Raw genomic sequence first — 20,281 nt, forward strand, 5'->3', positions numbered from 1 at the left:
GTGGATAGGATCTTTGAAATTATGAATTCAAATAGAGAAATTAAATTGCTTCATACTTTTTATGCTTACAAATATTTCTATCCAATCAAATTATAACAAGTGTCATCATTTCATATGTTTTTTAACAAACTCATTAAGGCTATATTAGGAATAATATCAAATAAAATTAAATTGAATGGTGATTTGTCAATATTTTATTGGATAGGAATATTAAACGTTTGTTATAGATGGAACTTGAATAAGCTAAAAGATGAGAGTTTTAGGATTTAGGAATGTTTTCTTTAAATTAATTTCGAACAAACAAAACACAATTACAAAGATGATAACTCAAAGGAAATGAAGAACTCACAATTAGTGAGGAATGCTAATTGATAATGATAAGTATTTAAGTGATAAAAAGGATATCTAATGATAGTTTGTTACCATTTGAAAAAGTTTTATTTATTTATTTATTTTAGTCGTTGGAGAAGAAGACTTTTTAGAGAGGTAATTCAAAACATTTATTTTTCTCTATTTTTTTTTATTTTATTTTAGGTTTTATCACATACCTATATTTAATGACACCTTATTTTAGACCTTAATTATATTTAAATATTAGATTTTTTTTATTATTCAATAAAAATGAATATGTTTTATAATTTAAAAGAACTTGTAAGACTCTCAAAATTAAAAAAAGAAAATATATCAAACATTTTAAAACATTACGGTTATATAATATTTTATTGTTTTTTGTATGTCTCTCTCTATATATATATATATATATATATATATATATATATATATATATATATATATATATATATATTATTGTCTTTTATAGTTTCGTAGAAAAAATTCTGATAGTTATTTTTTTATTTATTTATTTTTTATTTTTGGCATTTAGTGTCTATTTGGAAAAATTACCCAAGAAATACTAAAAAATATAACATATGTTAGTAAAAATGATAAATTATACGATAATACTTAATAAAACATTTAAGATAGATAAAAGATGATTTATTTAAGTTTAGGAAAAAAGCTTTTGAAAAGGTTAATTATTGTAGATGGTATTTGATAAAAGTTGTTGGTTAGATAAAAGTCATTAGAAAGATATGCGACAAAAACAATAAGTTTTTATGTGATTAACCATTGAAGATTCTCTAACTATCACCTCCCTAAATAGTGTAGTTTTCTTAATAATAATAATAACAATAATAATAATAATAATAAACTATTTAAAGAACCATAAATTAAACATGAGTACATGACCAATAATGTGATACATTCGCAATTAAAAAATAAAATAATAATTGGCATATTTTTCAAAATTAAATGTCAATAATGAAAAACAATGGAGTAAAATAATGTATATGGATAGCGTAATAAATTCAACAAGAATAATTCGTCAACGACTTTTAAGTTATTGTAACAAAAATTTCATTGAGATTGAATATTACAATAAATTTTACCTTTAAATTTAACAAAATTTTGTAATGAACATATTTGTGTACTCTTTACATTTTCCTCCTCAAAATCCCATATTTTATGCCAGAAGTAATTTTTTTATTTTTTTATTTTTTTAATATAAATTTACCTTGAAGGATCCTCAAACATGTATCCCTTCAAATAAATAGTCATAAATTTGGGAATATGGTCTAACATGCATCTCTCCGACGATATTCAATGTCATTTATGAAATGTTTGGCTGTATGTTTCAAAAACGGTTTTACGAATTAAAATCATATAACAGTATATATTAAATTGAAGGAAAGTTACGTACTTTTGAATTTATTTTTAGTAATCATTTTTTTACAATGAGTTATAATTCTCTTCTTCAAGTTTTATTATTTTAAACATAATAAATCCAATAATAATTATAATTTAAAATGTCCATTATGCATTTGTGCATATATAATTATTTTTAAGAAAAAAAACTAATATAGGCTTTCATTAATGGTGGCTATAAAATAAGCCTAAAAATGTCGTAATTCCTCAAAATAGCTCTCTACGAAATTCACAATTGCATGTAAAATTAGTTTTTTTTATATATTCCCCATTAAAAAAAAGCATCTTGCAAAATTGTTAACTTTTTACAAAAAATCTTAATTTTTTATAAAAAAAAAACATTTTGTCTAAGTTTTTTGGTGTATGCATGCTTAAAAACCATTTTCACGACTAGTCTAAACCCTTCATAGCTTAAACACTTAATACTTTGGCTATATTTGGTGTACTAGCTGAAAAGCTAGTTGTTAGCTGAAAAACTAATTGATAGTTGAAAAGCTAACTGTTAAATAAAAAACTAGAGGATAATTGAAAAACTAACTAATAAAAAATGAAGCTTGGTAAACTAGCTGAAAAATATGAAATGACATAAAAAGACATTTAAAATAATATGTTTTTATAATTAATTAAGGGGTATATTTAGAAAATAAAAAAAAAACTCATAAAAAGCTAGTTTAAGTAGCTTTTTAAAAAGTTAGCTTATAAGCTATTTTTTGGCTTACCAAACATAACAACTTAAAAAACTCGAAAAATAAACTAACTTTTCAGCTAGCTGTGACGTGCCAAACACAGCCTTTATCACGATGTTGTTTAGTTAATAATATTAAGAAAATAAAATGTTCAGTTTAAGAAAATGTTATAAAGATGATATAAAAACAAATAAAATAAAATAAAAATGCCCTAAACATATTGGACTATAAAAATCTTATCCAAATAAACAAAATTTTAAGCTATTTTTTGACAACTATTATCAATTATGAAGGCACTAGAATTGTCTTTTTCTTAAATTCTTTTTTGTTTTCAAACAAAACCCCTTTTTAGGTTAACAATCAGCACTAGTTTGAAATTGAATATTAGGTTTGTGGATTGTAATGATGATACAGTGATTTGCAAAAAGCACAATCACAAGCACACACGATTTCTTTGTACTCGATGTCTCGATTGATTAGTTGAATTGTCGTCATTCATCATTTCATGATTCATGATTCATGATTCATCAGCCTTCAAATTCAATCACAAATCGCATCATTTGATTAAACTCCCTTCTTCTTTTTGTCACTATCTCTATCTAAACAACTCACTCACACCAACTGAGCCAACGACACTACCAACCAACCAGATCGTCACTGCCCACCACACTATACTTCGCAAAATCTATAAACCCATCTCTCTCTTGAGATCTACATTCACACACAGATAGATCCAGTGAAAGAGAGAGAAGAGAGAGAAACTCGACGGTGGTTACGATGAGGGAACTGGCCACCGAGAACATGAACGGCGCCTCGTCGTCACCAACGCCACCACCACCGCAGGCTCTGCTTGAAAGACTCAAAGATTATGGCCAGGAGGATGCGTTTGCGTTCTGGGATCAACTCTCTGCTGACCAACAAAACTTTCTTATTCAGGAGATTGAGGTTTTTCTTTCACGCCAAATCATTTCTAGATCTCTCACGTTTTCAATACACATTGCATTTATTAGTTGCAGTCGTAAACTAGTTCAATTGGATTTGGATTGGTGATATCAGTAATCACTAATCACTGTCAATGCCAGATCCCGCACAATATAGGAGAATCCTTTTCCCTGTTTTTAGAATTCGTGGAAGCATCGTCATCGTTACAAATTAGGAAAAATGTACATTGGATTTATGGTATTGTGTAAAGCAAACTGCGTATATTTGCAGAACTTATTAATATCATTGGATTTAGTAAAATCACTCCTATCTCTTCTTCTTTTCTTCAAAATCTATGTTAATTCGTTACATTCTTTTCAGAGTTTAGATCTTCCAAGGATTGATCGAATGATTCACTGCTCACTTCAATCACATGGTTACTCTTTTTCTTCATCTTCCTTTATGTTATTTCATAATCCATTTATGTTTTGATGAAGTCAATTGATTATGTGAGTGATGATGATACAGGGCTACCAACAGCAGCCATAGAACCAGTGCCAGAGGGTTGCGTGTCAACTGTAGAAGATAGAAAGCTTGAAGATAGAGAAAGATGGTGGAACATGGGATTGAAGGCCATTTCAGATGGGAAATTAGCTGTATTGCTTTTATCTGGTGGACAGGTATATCTTTATTTTTACTTCTTTATACTTTCACTTCTATCAAGTGTCAGACTTATTTATACACACATTGAATTGTTTTTGTTCATAAAGCAAATACCATATTGATCATGATCCACAAATTTATAAACCAAGGATTTAGAAAGTGTAATGAGTTAGTTTTCTACAATGAATCTTTCTATCTGTTCTTAATCTACTTAAAGGATTATGGCAACTATATGATGTTTCCTTTTGCTTTTTGTTTCTAGAGATGCCCACTAATGACAAAAAATCATAATGAATCCATAGCAAAAGAGGGTGGAAACTGGAAAGTAAATCATTCTTTATGAAAAGTGCATAGTGAATGAATAGTTAATGTTTACATAACAAAAGCTTCATTATTTTTGTGTTATTATGATTCTTTTATCATAAGATAATGTGTACTAATTTACCTAAAGAACATAAAATGTCATTTATCCTAATTAAATGGAGGCAGAGTTGTAAATAGGAAAGAGGTCCTTTTCAACTATTCAAGTAAGGGTAAAAGGGTCCACTATGTGTCAATGTTGGGGCAATTATAGGTTCATAAATCTTTATAGCAATTACTTGTGTGTCTTGCTATTTAATGTGACATCTACCATTGATATTAATGTTGTACTTTTTTGGAGTGTCATAGAGTACTTTAGGCTTGTGAACATGAAGCCTTTGTATTCTATAAGAACTGAAACTATAATCTTTATTTAAATATATATATATATATATATATATATATATATATATATATATATATATATATATATATATATATATATATATCAAAGTCAGAAAATAAATCAGATTGATTAAAAGAAATGTTAACTTTATTTACAAGTTGCTTCTTTTTCATAAAAAAAATTAAATGCAGGGGACAAGGCTTGGAAGTTCTGATCCAAAAGGATGTTTTAGTAAGTGTTTCAAGTTTTTTTTTTTTTTTTTTTTTTTTTTTTTTTTTTCAAATTATATTTTTTAATTTAGTCAAATAACTTTTTTTTTTTTTATTTTATTAATTGTTTTCATTTTAGATATTGGACTTCCATCAGGAAAGTCACTTTTTCAACTTCAGGCTGAAAGAATTATTTGTCTCCAAAGATTAGCAACTCAATCAATAAACGAAGGTAATATTTTTAACTATTTATTATATAAATTATATTACATTTAAGCCCTTTTTGTGTGCATGTTTTAATTTTAATTTTTTTTAATATTTAAATGTAGGTTCTGGTAATATTGTACCTATACATTGGTACATAATGACAAGTCCATTTACTGATGAAACCACACGTACATTCTTCGAATATCATAAATATTTTGGCCTTAAATCTGATCAAGTGAGTTTTTTTTTCTTTTTTTTTTTTAATTTTAATTTTTGAGAAACATTTTATATTTATTTTTGGAAGCTATTTGTTGTAGGTTACATTCTTTTCACAAGGCACAATACCTTGTGTTTCAAAAGATGGTAGATTTATTATGGAATCTCCATGCAAGGTATTTTTTATTTTGCATTTTGAAGAATATAAAGAAAATGTTGAATTGTTTTTTGGGTTTGGTCCAAGGGCAAAATGGTCATTTTGAAAAAAAAAAAACTAACAGCCAAAAAGTAAACCCATCCAAGAGAGGGACCAAACTTGGAATGAACCAACATCATAAGGACTTTTTTAGAAAAATATTCATTTGATTTTTTTTTAAAATTCAATTTAATATGGTGTACAAACATAATATGGTATTTAAGAAAATCTTAAAAATTTGAAGCCAGGTGGCGAAAGCTCCTGATGGGAATGGAGGAGTTTATTCAGGTATATTTTCAAGATAAATATATTTTCAACTTTTCTAATTTTTACATTAGTACTTTTCTTTTTATTTAATAATCTGAAATGATAACTAATTTGGATTTTGAATTTAAAAAAAAAAAAAAAAAAAAAAAAAAAAATCAGCATTGAAGCATTCAGGATTATTAGAAGATATGTCTATGAGAGGTGTCAAATATTTGGATTGCTATGGAGTTGACAATGCTTTGGTATATAATTTTGCTTCCTTATTTTATTAAAAATATTACCCATAGTAAAAAATATATATATATTTTTATTTTTTATAAATTTTAGGTTCGTGTTGGTGATCCTACTTTCTTGGGGTACTTCATTGACAAAGGTGTAGCTTCTGCTGCTAAAGTTGTACGTAAAGTGAGTTACTTCTCTTTTCTGTTTCTTTTTTATTAATAATTTTAAATTTTATATAATAATAAATGATTTTATAAATCAGGCATACCCTCAAGAAAAAGTTGGTGTATTCGTGCGACGTGGTAAAGGCGGACCTGTAACTGTAGTTGAATACAGTGAGTTGGATCAGTCACTCGCTAGTGAAATTAATCAAGGAACTGGAAGACTTCGATATTGTTGGAGTAATGTATATTGACTAATATACCCTTTTCTTTATAAATTACCCTCTCTTAATTATTATATACTATAAACAACCAAAATTTGCTTTTTATAATATTTCAGGTTTGCCTCCATATGTTTACTTTGGACTTTCTGAACCAAGTTGCAAATGGTCTCGAAAAGGACAGCATGTCAGTCTTTTTTTTTTTTTTTTTTTTTCCTTTTCTTCACCAATTTCCATTGTCCAATTTACTATTTTACCCCTATATTCATTGCAAAAATTACAGATACCACCTTGCTGAAAAGAAAATCCCCTCCATCCATGGGCAAACACTTGGATATAAACTAGAACAATTTATCTTCGACGCTTTCCCATATGCACCTTCAACAGCCCTTTTTGAGGTCTTTTTTTTTCTATTTTTTTTTTTGTAAAATGTAAGTCTCGGAATTTATTTATTTTTTAAATTTTAAATAGGTATTACGTGAAGAAGAATTTGCCCCTGTGAAGAACGCGAATGGGTCAAACTTTGACACTCCAGACAGTGCTCGCCTTCTTGTCCTCCGTTTGCATACGCGATGGGTGGTGGCTGCTGGCGGCTTCTTAACACATTCAGTCCCTTTATATTCAACCGGTAAAAAAAAAACTTTCAAAACGATGGAATGGAATCGCTCATTCCATTCCATCCCTGATTCCATTCATTCAATCCCGGAATAGAATGACTGATTCCGTTACCCTGATTTGAACTTTACAGGTGTTGAGGTTTCACCGCTTGTTTCATACGCCGGAGAGAATCTAGAAGCAATTTGCCGTGGTAGGACATTCCATGCGCCTTGTGAAATCACATTTTAGTTTTTTTTTTTTTTTTTTTTTTTTGGGATTTTATTTTCTTTCTTCATACCAAATATCTGAGAATTTGTGAATTTGTAATTGTAAGAATCTTTCTATAGCTCTACTGAAATTGAGATTGTTTGTGAAAAAGGCTCCATTTTAGTTTATGAATGATTGATTATATTTTTATGTTGTGTTTTCTAAACAATAAATAAAGACCATCAACTTTGGAATCACGAATTCCCATGCATGTGAGGATTTACACATTTACAGTAACATATGCGATATCATCATGATCATATATTTCAACAGTTTTTTTCTTACACCACTTTACAAACAAAATCCTATATTTTCCACTACACTTAAATTGCAACATATGCCTACAAAAATAGTTCCACATTCGTCAAGATTCATCATCTGATACTGTCCCTTCCGATGAAACATCATCCACCACCACCACCACCGGACTTGAATCCACCACCACCGGACTTGAATCCACCACCACCGGAATGTCACTTCTTTTAGTTTCGGGATTTGAACACGGTGGAGAAGGCTGCGGCTCTGCCACAACTGGTGGCGGTGCATTGAGATCCGGTTCATCCCAAGACGATTCTCGTTCTGAAGGTGGAGGCGGTGGCGGTGGCGTCACCACCGCCTGACTTCCTGAAGTTGAAGCACCATGTTCACTATCTGGCGGTGGTTGAACTCCGCCATGTACGCCGCCACCACCACTTTTCTTCTTTTTCTTCAAATTCCGGCGAGGATCTTTTGGCGGAATCGGGAGCAATCCCGGAGCAACAAACGGCGGAATCGTCGGTTTTTCATCTCCATATAACAAACGGACGGAATGCGCGATTGCAGAGACAGTAGGCGGGAGTTGAGACTCTTGAGGTCGAGCATTAACATTCACCGCTTCACGAAGCCAATGAGGCAATTTATTGTTATTTTCAGAACCACCACCACCACCACCAATCTCATCTTTCTCCTGATTACTTACATTAACATCAAACTTTGGCTCCTTTTGTAAATCAACACCACCTAACCCATTCAAACCAAGAGACCCTAAAGTATTCGGTCCAAACGGGTTTTGTAAAACCGGTTCCGTGGGCCCCACCGACGACGACGACTCCCCGGAAAAATTCCCACGGAACCGCTCCGGAATCCACATCGGAATCGGAGGGAAATTCGAATTCCCATGTTGGAATCTATGAGGAGGAGGAGGAGGAGGAGGGTCTAAATTGTCAAAACCAGAAGTCGAAGGACCATCCAGTCCTAACTTCATATCCATAAGGTGTGGCGGGAAACTCGGAGGCCCACTAGGCCCACTAGCAAATCGACTTCTATGCAAAGCCCGTTTCATCATTCCATCAGAAATACTCGGAAACGAAGGATTTTTCCCTGATTTCGCAACATTTGACTTCTTTTGACCACCAGTCAAATCCAAGATTTTGACCTGTTCTTCCTCCCATCTATTAGCCAAATCTTCGGGTGTTCTGAATTTTGAAAATTTAAGACGTGGGTCCCGCAACATTGCCTCCCAACCACCCCGACCATGTCTTCGAACACCGATCCATAAAAAGTCAAGCTCATCTTCTGACCAAAAATCTTTCACAAGTTTTCTTTTAAGCACATTGTTTGATCCCGTATTTGTTCGCATCATTATGTTTTCTAGAACCTTCCGGTGGTTTTCGGGAAACGAAGAAAAAGCAGGTGGGAATTGACCTAATCCCAACATGGGTGGGAGACCCATGGCTTCCAATTCTTGTTGAGGGAATCGCAAATTTGGGAGGAATGGAATCGTGCAGAAATCTTGAAGATTGGAATTTGATTCCCCCCCTCCTCCTATTGATCTCCCTAAAGATAAACTCGGAAAGAATTCAGGTTGTTGATGATTATGATTATGATGATGTTGTTGTTGATGATGATGGGCGAGGTTTTTTACTTGTAAAGATAACTTTGACATCATTGACTCGTCAAAGGGTACTTTCGGTAATACCATTTTTTCATGAGATAAAGCATCACCACCTGAGCTCTCGGAAGCCTCCACTCCTTTCCCAAGAACATGCTGCAACATTTTATCAGATATAAAAGATTAAACTTAAACCAACCACTCAAAACAAAAAGGGTAAAATGGTGATTTTAGTTGGCTTACCGGAGGTAGACCATGTTGTTGGAGGGTATTTTCGTCAATTTTCAGATGAGATTTGGTGTCTGTATCATTAGAGCAAGGTGCTAAGTGGAAAGGGAATTCGAGTCCTATCGAGTGCTTGTTTTTTCTAGAAGATTTGGGATTGGGTTTTTGAGATGATGATGATGACTCCATTAGTTTAGTAGCATTTGGAGCACATAGCCCAAGAACCGGTAGCAAATTCCTATTTTGCCCCTCCTGCAAAACCAAGAATCTTAGTTTAACTTTAATAAATGAGATTTCAAATTTTATTTCTATACCTTGCTTATTGGTTTGTCATCCGGAAGCTTCTCTGTGATTGGTTGATCAGATCTCCACATTAGACCATTGTTGTGGGGCCCACCACCTGAGGCTTCCATAGCCAAAAGGGCTTCTTTTATAGCATCTCTCTGAGCCAGCCTTTGTTTTTGTCTGGCTCGAAGCTTTGTACTGTATAGGGACCAAAAATGCAAAAAAGATTCACTTTTGGACCAAAATTGGAAAAATGAATAGATCACAGGGACGAAAAATGTAAATTACTTACAACTTAGTTTTAAGAGCTCGTCCAGCTGGCGTATATTCGCGCTCAGGCTCAGGTTCTGGCTCCTCATCACCACCATTCTGCAAGTCAATCAACAAATATAGAGTAAATTACATTTTTGGTCCCTGTTCCAAGTAAAATGACTTTTTGGTCCCTGAATATGTTTCGCAGATTTGGTCCTCAAAATAGTCATTTTACTAGAAACAGGGACCAAAAACGTTACAAGAACCTCAAATAAGGACCAAAATTGCAAGAGAAAATGTTTTGGGACCAAAAGTGTAACTTAGATTTAAGAATAGAGAAATGGAATTGGAAAGATACCTCCAAAGTTTCAATAGGCCTTGGAGCATAGGCTTCCCTGTAAGAAACAGCCTTTCTTTGCCTTTTTCCTCTACCTAAAGCAGCTTCCTCCTCACTCTGATATTTCTCCCATCTACAAAGGAATGGAATGACGAATGAATGGAATGGAATGGAATGGCAAGGGTAATGGAATAAACAAGGGAATGGAATGAGTCACATTACCTCACACGAAGAAGCCTGTCCCATTCATTTTCTTCAACAACATTTCCTGAATTATCCTCTTTCTTTTCCAGATTTTGAGCAGTGGCATCATCAATTACATCCACAAGTGATTCCGTTCCCCCTTGTTCTTCATTGGATTCATCATTCCAATCCAGAGACTATTTGAGCAAAGACAATAAAAAATCAATAAAGTCGAATTTTCCCATTTGTCACTATTCACATTCTAAAAAAATCCTTTGACCGATTTACAAACCAAACAGAATACACAAAGGAATGGAATAGAATTCCGATTCCTTCCAAAACATCTTAATGCAATCAACTAATTTGTAGCATAAAAATACGATTATATAAAATCCCCATAAGAAGAAAAGAATTGAACATACCTTAACTGAGCCAAGCATATCATTTTCCTCAGCTTCACCATTTTCAGTCAACACAGAGTCAACGTTTGACCGGTCAAGCAACTTCAGAATCGCTGATTCATCCCAAACAATCATTGAATTCCCATCTGTACACTTATCCTGATACACATCCCCTAATCCCCCAACCTTTCTCCTACTCTTATGTTCACCCACAATTTCTTCCACTTTATTATTTTCCCCCACATCTTTCCCATTTTGCCCCAACCCATCATTAAACAACTCCTCAGTCCCCCATCTCAAAATATCCTCCACCTCCTTCTGGGACCCACTCTTATTCACAAAAAGCTGATCAAGCATCAGTTTCTTCTTAGCCAACTGCAGAATCCTCTCTTCAACACTCGCCCTAACAACAAGCCTATACACCAAAAGCCTCTTAGATTGCCCAATTCTATGAGCCCTATTCATTGCTTGAATATCAGCATGAGGGTTAAAATCGGAATCATAAATTATCACAGTGTCAGCAGTTGCTAAATTGATCCCAAGTCCACAAGATCTTGTGGATAAAAGAAACACAAACCGACTTTTATCATTGTTAAATCTTGAAATTGCCATCTGTCGATCTGCTATTGAAACAGATCCATCCACTCTCTCAAAAGTTTCCCTCCCGAATTCAATGTTTAAATAATCCTCCAAAATGTCTAAAAGTTTTGTCATTTGTGAAAAGATTAACACTCGATGACCTTCCTTTTTCAAGATTTTCAGCATGGAATGAAGTAAAGTTAGCTTTGCAGAAGCTTTGATTCTCATATCATGAAGGAATTCCATTGTCCCTGATTCCGGTTCCGTCCCCGGAATCAGATACGGGTGATTACAAACTTTCCTCAATTGCATTACAATGTTCAACATAGATTGCTGCGGAATCCCCTTTCCGATGTTCCTTAAAACCTGATAGTTTTTAGTCAACATCGCACGATAATACTCAGCTTGAATTTTAGACAACTCAACAGGAACCATTCGTTCGGTTTTCGGGGGTATATTCGTCATTGCGTCCTTTTTCAACCGCCTAAGCATATGTGGGGCCACGAGTTTTTTCAATTCATCAACTTTTTCAGCAGTTGAAAGATCATTAAAACGATCTTCAAATGAAGTCAATGAAGGAAAGGAAGAAGGTTGCAAGAAATTTAGTAAATTATACATCTCTCCTATGTTGTTTTGTAGGGGCGTTCCTGTCAATAACACACGATGATTGAAGGAAAACGTGTTGAGTAAACTAAAAAGCTTACTACTTGAGTTTTTAAGCCTATGCCCTTCATCAACTACAAGAACTTCCCATTGGACCCCACGTAAGTGACTCGAATCAGCAAGAACCATTTCATATGTTGTCAAAAGAACATTAAATTTGTAACTTTTTGTTTTTTTATTTGAATCATTTGCATGCCATTCGAATTGTCTCATTAGTGATCTGGCGCGTGCACACCCGTGGTATTCCAATACGTTCAAATTCGGGGCCCACACTGAGAACTCCGACATCCAATTTGGCATTGTGGAGAGAGGAACCAAAACTAGACATGGTAATCTTGCTTTGAATTCAAAGTTTAATGAAGAAAGAAACGCACATGCGGATATTGTTTTCCCTAATCCCATTTCATCTGCCAGAATTACGTTTTTACCCCTGTGCCAGCATTTTCGCAGCCAGTTTAATGCTTCGAGTTGATGTGGGAATAATTGTCCTCCTAACTCTTTAGGTTGTTGGGTTAGATTGATCACATCACTTTGTTGACTTTTTTGTTGACTTTTTCCTTTATCTGAATCTTTTTCAATTGCTAACCTCTCGAATTGATTGAATAAGTCGATTAAATGAGAGTTTTTTGCGATTATGGGCTCATCTGTCTTTTCCCATGTGCATTCATCGTATGGAAGACCAGTCCATTTCACAAAAACTTCTGTTGATTCTTTAGATGAATGTAAAGCAATCACACGTTGTGGAATCTTCCATTGTTCTTCACAAATGTTTATCACTGTGAACCCGTATTTTGCTTTGTAGTTGTCTAGTTTTCTTTTTGCTAAAACTTTTAATCTTGATTCAGGTACCCAAGTGTTGTGGATGTTGGATTTTCCAACCCATTTCACTAAAAACTCATAAGATAAAGATTTTGGAGACAAGTCTAAATCTTTCTTCTTACCCTCTACAGATTCAAGAACAGAAGGTAGTTCCCCAGCTTTTGTTGCTTCAATACTCTCTTTGATTGGAATCTTTTCAGGGTTTTTTGCCAAATCTTCTGATTTTGATGCAGAAGTGTCGTTTTTTATCTCATCTGTGGCTAAAGAATCAAGATCATTCTTTTCTTCCATAGAATCATTGACCATAGGGGCATTCATTTTCTCTACCCCTGTATCATTCTCAAGAATCATTTGATCTGAATTACTCTCATCATTCTTAGTGTCCTCTGTTGGAATTTCAGCATCTGTAACTTTTGGAGTTGTGGGGTTTTCATTTTTCTCTGATGTTCCATTTTCTTCAGACTCTGTTGATTTGTTTTCAAGAACTTGTATTCGACAACCAAGGACCTTATCAACCTTGAACATACAGACAGAAACATGGATGTGAATATAGGGTCGGGAAGATTCTTTAAGATGTGGCTAAAAGGGTAATTTGGGTAATACCTGTTGCATTTTCTCATGGGCATGAACTGAATCTTTCATCAATTCGATAACTTTATCTGATTCGTGTGATTCATGTGATGGATTTGCATCTTCTTCAAGCTCCATCTGTTTAGTAGAAAAAAGTAGACATCATATCATGAAAAAAGTAGCAAGAATTTCATATAATTGAAAGTATAAGGGCTAAAATGGAAGTATATTGATACCTTGTCTTTCAACTCGATATCCCCAACTTTACTTCCCATGTCATTTTTAGACAAAGATTTAGTCTTTGCCTTTGCATGCTTAACAGACTTCTGTTTTTTTTTAGATTTACTTGTTTCACTAACTTCCAAATCCGTTTTTTCACGTTTTCTAGAACCATCCGGAAGCTTCTTTTCAACATCATCTAAAGGAGGAGCCTTTCGTTTTCTTTTCGTTGACTTTTTGGTTGACCCTTCCGACACATCAACATCTTTCTTTTCTTTAGATCGATCTTTGACACGTTTCTTCTTTGGTTTTTCTTCCTTTTTCTCCAACTCAATAACCTTTTCAGGAGTGCTTGACTTTGTTTCTTCCAAATCAGTTTCTTTTTCTTTCTTGATATCTACAAATGATGAACTATTTTCAAGAGATCCATCAATGGCTGATAAATCCACTTTTGGGCTTAATGGAAATGATTTCACTTTGGTTGATGACTTTTTCTTAACACCTGTACTCCTCAAAATTCTAGATACTTTATCTGTTTTTGAAGTTTTACTTTTACTTTTGGATTTCCCAATTGTAACCTTGGTTCTTGCCCTTTTTGAAGTTGGATCCGGTTTTTCAATCACATCAACCGAATTAGTTTCTGAACAGCAGTTTGGGCATCTCCATTTTCCATTTGGGATTCGCTTATAAACCAAAAATAAAATAACAAAAAGGATAAAGGTCTATTTAGTATGATAGAATGGAATCACAAAGGCATGCAATGCAAAAAGTAATGGAATGACAAAGGTAATGGAATGGAATGGGCCATTTTAACATGTTGTTTGTTATGTATAATTAGAAAACTTGACAAATAAAGAAAAAACATTACTTTATAAAAAGAAAACTTTAGTTACATTATCGTTAGATAAATTGCATAAGCATATTTCATTTCGTTTACAATGTATATTATATGTATTTCAAATAGTCAAATAAGTAACTGAAGTTTTGAAATTTGTAAAAAAAAGTTAATGCTGTTGAAAGTAATATAAATATAAGGGATCACAATCCATAGGGAAATGCTTCATTCCATTCCTTTAAGGCAAACAAACAGGATTTTCTAATTCCGATTCCATTCCCTCTTCGATTAAGGTAAACATCATAAGAAATGGAGGATCAAATATGAATTAGACAAACCTTAAGAGGAGGATCTAAACACCCAATATGATAAGTTTTAGGGCATCCATCACAACAGAGTAAATCACCACCAAGATCACAAATCACACATTCAAAGTAGGACTGAAAATATAAACACAAAACAATAAATGGTTAACAAATACGAGTAGTTCTTTAAACTTTAAAGTAAGATGGGAAAAGACAAAACTAACCCCATCATTTCCTTTCTTTTTGGAAGGGGAATGATCAGAAGAATTGTCTTTATTAGCCTTGCATTTAGATGATGTACTTGTGTGAGAGTCTGAAGGTGTAGAATCTTGTTTGTTTCCATTTGACTTAACTGGACCAAAAGATGTCTTTTTTCTCTTGCGTTTCAAGACCCAATTTCCATTTATGACATCACTCGTTGATGATTCGTTATTCTTCATTTTTTGATCCAAATGTTTCATTTTAGAAGCTTGAATCGCATGAATTAATTTGGTAAATCATTGCATGTGTTCATGTGTTCAACCCCCAATTCTCTGCACCAAAAGAAATATATAAATGATGCCTAAAGAAGAACCAATGAGTTAAAGATTATTATAAAAAATTCATAAACTTGGCACGTATCACCCTCAAGAACCATAATTTGTGAAGTCCAAATCTACCACAAAGTTACCGCAAGAATGTTAGGCCAAAACATTCTTGAAAAACGGTTTTAGAATTCATGTAAACCACATTTTGGAAATTGACCATAAAAGAAAGCCCTATGATCTTTAATGGAAAAGAAGTAAGGGGAACAAAGTATAATTCATGAACTAGTATCTATGAGAAATGAATAAAAAGAAAGAATTCAAAAGTAGAAATGGTGCATCTCAATAAGGAAAGTCAACAAGCTTCATCATTGAAGCACCTCATTTAATACAAACTCCCTTTTATCACTTTGATGTTTCATATAGTAAAGGCATTATGTATCTAGCTAGCAATTACTCGAACAACTTGATGAAAATTCGACAAAACCATTAAAATAATTCATAAAGGTTAAACTCCCTCATTTCAATTTAACTTGCAACACTTGTGTTACATGGATATTAATTACCCTTACACAATGACAAAAAAGATTGGAGATGTTTAAAAAAAAGTAAACCTTTTATGGACACAAAATCAACATTGTTTCCAATTATTAAGGGGACAGATAGGGCATTCTCAAAAGAATGCCAACTACATAAGAAACCGAATTGCAACATAACATAAAGGTCCAAAAAAACAGGAAAATATGTTTTTGTGATGTCAATTAACATTAATAACACAATGCCACCAAAATCCGGACATGATTGTTATCAAAGTGTTTACTAAATTCGTATTAAGGATACAAAGAAGCAAAAATCGTCAATCAAAGCAAATGTTTGGCACAATCTTTTGTCGACCAGTAGAAGAACATAATGTAAGCAGCTTAATTACTTAAACTCATTGTTTGATTAATGAATCAAGTGCAATTAAAGCTTTCACGATATCCAAGCATGCCAAGTAAGGAAATTGGAGTCCGCATTTATGCATCTCAATGCAAGTAATTAGAAATACAATCAAGAAAAGTAATAAAAACGAAGACGCAGCTTATATAGAAACTCCATTAACAATGAATTCAAACAACATCCCACCATTTTTGACAAGGTCAAACATTGAACAGTCAAAGCTAATTCAATGAAGCCCCTTTTTACTTGATCAACCGCGTACATTCAACAACTCCCACTACCAAACCCAGAACCCCAATTCAGCAAAACCCATTTTACAAAATCACACAAAGATCGAAAATTGAGAGTAGAGAGAGCAAAATTCACCCTAATCGAACAAGAAACGGCTCAAATTAAGAGAAATAAAGAAAACCCACCAACCAATTAACCAAAATACAAGTAAAGATGAACTTACCAGCCTTTGAAGGAGTAGATCAAAGAGAGAAGGATGTTGAGCAAGAAAGCACAGGAGATTGATGGGTTTAGAAGCGGGGTTTGTGTTCTAGGGCATGCGGGAGAAGGGGGCAAATCGAATAAATAGAGAGAGAGAAAGAAAGAGTATATGACACGTAATCGCCGGGGATGAGGGTCACATATATAGATAGATAAATGAGATTTGGACTTTGGAATTGCACAGCACACACACACTGACATGGGTTTTGGTGTGTGTGTTGTTGCGAAGAGAGAGACTCCGTAGAAAGAGAAAAAGGGTGTTCTTCATCCAATTCCATCTTGCCACGTGGAACCGTCAGGACAACTACTGTCCCCTTCCGCTCTCTCTCTCTCCACAAAGACTCACCTTTATTCATGTTTTTCTCCTTCATCGCCCATGTCTAGAGAGAGAGAAAGAGAGCTCTTCTCTTCTTCTCATGATCATATCAACTGCTTTCTGCGTGCTGCATTGCTTATCTTTTTATATTTGCAGCCTGCGATTTTGCTTTTCTTTTAACCTTTTTCTCCTTCCTAACAGAAAAGATTCCTTGAGAGTATACTCAATAAATGGCCATGAGTTACCAACATAAACTTATGAGAATATATAGAGAATAAACTCGATAACAAATTATCTTGTGTGAATCTTTAATCAACATATATGTATATTTACTGAAAATATAAGTGAATTATCACCAATTAACCGAATTTACAATCAATTGATTAATTTACTTATAAAAACTAGAATCAAAGATCCTATCGATTTCTAGAGTCAAACAACCTACATTTTTCAAACCGTTTTTCGTAAAACATAAGACATGCAACGTTACATCGAGGTAGAAGTCAAACGAGCAATAAGTTGAACGGTTAACCTTTTATGGATGGCAAGATTAATTAAAAAAAACTACATTCATGTTCTTAGGTCATTAGGTCATAATATTGCTAAATTGTTAATTTACAATAGAGATACCATTATCATGGCAAACGTGAAGAGTATCTTCCTTAGCATGGAGTTATATGATCATATTAAAAGTCTAGGAGACGACATCGAAAGTAATGGTCATTGTTTAAATACTGAAAGAAGTGGACCTAAAGACACTAAAAAGGACATAATAAAGGAAGATCTAGATCACACATATTGGGTTGTCTGGAAAAATCCAACTAATAAAGTTATGCAAATACTGCAAGGAAGACATTCATTGGATCAAAGATTATCCAAGATTGAAGGTAAAGAACCATGCAGTCGAAACATCCTCATTTGTCATCATTAATGATAGTGAATATGCATTTTTGGCAACTATCCACGAATTTGACAACCATCATCAACATCAGTGAGTGTTGGATTCGAGAGCCTCTTTTAACATAACACCAATTCATGATTTTGATGCAATGCTTAGAGGATAATTAAGGTAATAATATTCTAATGGAAGAATAACTATGTTTGTAAGTTTTTAAGTGTAAGAATCGTGAAAATCAAGATATAGGACATGTACATACACCTTCGGATGTGAGGTATATTCCATCAGTGTCAAAATCACTTTGTTCTCTTGGATAAAGGACAAGTAATGATTTGCATTGTGATAGATCAAAAAATAACATGATGCTTTAAGGACTATGAACAAAAAATAAGGTGATAACTCAAGAAAATAGTATGATGGTCTTGTAAATAGTTATTATATATAATGGATCTTTTATGACTTTTCATGTATGAACCCACAGTATCAATCATAATTAGTAGTAAAATATTTTTTTAATTATTGCACACTATTTCTAACAGATTGCCATATGTGTAAAGGATAAAGCAAACATCTATATAGATGGTGATAAATGTCTAGCAACACACCACCACTCTTGATTATATGTGAGTTTAGCTTCCACAAAGCCAGCGTTAACTCTTAAACAGGTAAATGCTTTATCTTATTCATTATCCCTTTGTTTTAACATAATTAAACACGAGGCGTGGATTTTAATCACTCGTGAAAAGTGACCTAACAGCCAAAGATGGCCAAATAATCATTAGTTTCATGTCATACCTGAGTGTAGCCTTTATAACTGTCATGTTTTAGGTTTGACATACTTCTAAGTATAACACTACGTTCACTTAAAACCCATACACATCCCAAGTTAGAAGACAAAGAGACGTACTGAATTCTCCAAGATATATCACGAATAAGTTCAGGAAGTGCAACGTTTTTTCAGTTTTTCTTGAAAAATATGGTAAGTGTTATGTGGTTGTTGGGATTCAGACAGATGAGGGGCATATGAATTTCCCTTAACTGTCTGAAAGGCGGAGCAGTGGCGGCGCCAGCCACCTTGAGGATTACTGATGGCCGCATGGGTAAGGCGGAGGCGCCTGTAGTGAAGAGCAGGGCATTTCAACTGACCACCGATGAGGCCCGTGCAACACCGGATGTGGTTACATGTATGTGATGATGGGTTTTATATATTTCAACATCCTATGGTGCACATACAACCCTAAATACCTTGGATCTATGTTTTCACAAATTATACATGCAATGATGTTTCCAAGGTATTGATCCTATAACTAGCATGCAATTGTTATATACCATACAAGATACTAGTTAGAGTAACATACTTTTTATGTAGCTTGAAGTATTGATGTATTTGGCCTTAAGAGCTTAGCTCCAATAGTTCGGAAGCCTCAAATGAAGTCACAACACATCATGGACAAAGGTAGACATTTGAGACAGAATCTTCATACACCAAAACACCTCCATGAACTCCAAGAACATGCCTTTTCGTTTTTGGCTATGAATGAACATATTTATATGTAGGATTCCAAGGGTCATGGGTATAACCCAAATCCATACACATGAGTGTTATGATCCATGGTTCATGTGGCCCAACTCTTTATGTATCCATACATAAACTTGGTCCAACATGGATCATAAGCCCAACACATATAAATATATCTAATTACCATAATTAGTCCCCATAGATTTAATTAGTCTCCTTTGATTACTAAATTAATTCTTGATCAATACTAATTAAAACATATGATTTCGTATTAATATATTATAACTTATAATATATTAATAAATCATATATAACCTTCTCTCAAAAGTCCATCCTAACAAATTGTCCTGATGATATGCAACCCAAATGGACCATGCTACTCTCGGTCCGAGTACATACCAGTAATAGTTATGGGCTTAGACATATAATCCAACAGTCTCCCACTTGGATAAGTCTAAAACTATTATTGCAAGTATGACTCCAAAACCTGACTAGCAATCGTAGCTCTTAAAAGCCGTTGTCGAACTCTGACCTAGTCAATGACATGTCCATTAGATAAGGGATCATATATTCCTCCATTCTAGATATCATATGAACTAAGACATGGATTATAATCATTCTCTCTGTCTATTTGTTGTTTCCCGATTTCCGATTTATGACGACCGACTAATTGAACAAATTCAAATCAGTCCAGGCCTAGCTAAGCACTTACGTTTGTCATCACTAAATCACCGAGGGGCCCACGGA

The 20,281-nt window shown here is 33.6% G+C and overlaps 2 protein-coding genes across 3 annotated transcripts; one reads left to right on the plus strand and one right to left on the minus strand.

Annotated features, from left to right (window-relative positions):
- Positions 1–2,810: 2,810 nt before the first annotated feature.
- On the plus strand, positions 2,811–7,453 carry LOC111915424 (UDP-N-acetylglucosamine diphosphorylase 1). The gene is made up of 15 exons (XM_023911117.3): positions 2,811–3,395; positions 3,753–3,807; positions 3,900–4,051; positions 4,932–4,971; positions 5,089–5,181; positions 5,279–5,391; positions 5,474–5,548; positions 5,817–5,856; positions 5,995–6,077; positions 6,163–6,240; positions 6,320–6,463; positions 6,559–6,626; positions 6,723–6,837; positions 6,911–7,067; positions 7,188–7,453. The coding sequence occupies exons 1-15, from the start codon at positions 3,228–3,230 to the stop codon at positions 7,283–7,285; spliced, it is 1,479 nt and encodes a 492-aa protein (XP_023766885.2). The 5' UTR covers positions 2,811–3,227; the 3' UTR covers positions 7,286–7,453.
- A 77-nt stretch (positions 7,454–7,530) lies between these two features.
- On the minus strand, positions 7,531–17,223 carry LOC111915516 (protein CHROMATIN REMODELING 4). 2 transcript variants are annotated; one of them, XM_052768453.1, is made up of 13 exons: positions 16,764–17,223; positions 16,496–16,676; positions 15,071–15,379; positions 14,880–14,981; positions 13,724–14,389; positions 13,521–13,625; positions 10,878–13,433; positions 10,495–10,652; positions 10,294–10,405; positions 9,976–10,052; positions 9,713–9,881; positions 9,417–9,650; positions 7,531–9,329 (listed from the first exon to the last, which is right to left on the minus strand). In XM_052768453.1, the coding sequence occupies exons 3-13, from the start codon at positions 15,305–15,307 to the stop codon at positions 7,668–7,670; spliced, it is 6,078 nt and encodes a 2,025-aa protein (XP_052624413.1). In that variant the 5' UTR covers positions 15,308–15,379; positions 16,496–16,676; positions 16,764–17,223; the 3' UTR covers positions 7,531–7,667. The 2 variants fall into 2 exon arrangements, with proteins under 2 accessions (XP_052624413.1, XP_023766968.1); XM_023911200.3 differs by lacking the exon at positions 16,496–16,676.
- Positions 17,224–20,281: the final 3,058 nt, after the last annotated feature.

The sequence above is a fragment of the Lactuca sativa genome, chromosome 2, assembly GCF_002870075.4.
Source record: "Lactuca sativa cultivar Salinas chromosome 2, Lsat_Salinas_v11, whole genome shotgun sequence".
Taxonomy (NCBI): Eukaryota; Viridiplantae; Streptophyta; class Magnoliopsida; order Asterales; family Asteraceae; genus Lactuca; species Lactuca sativa.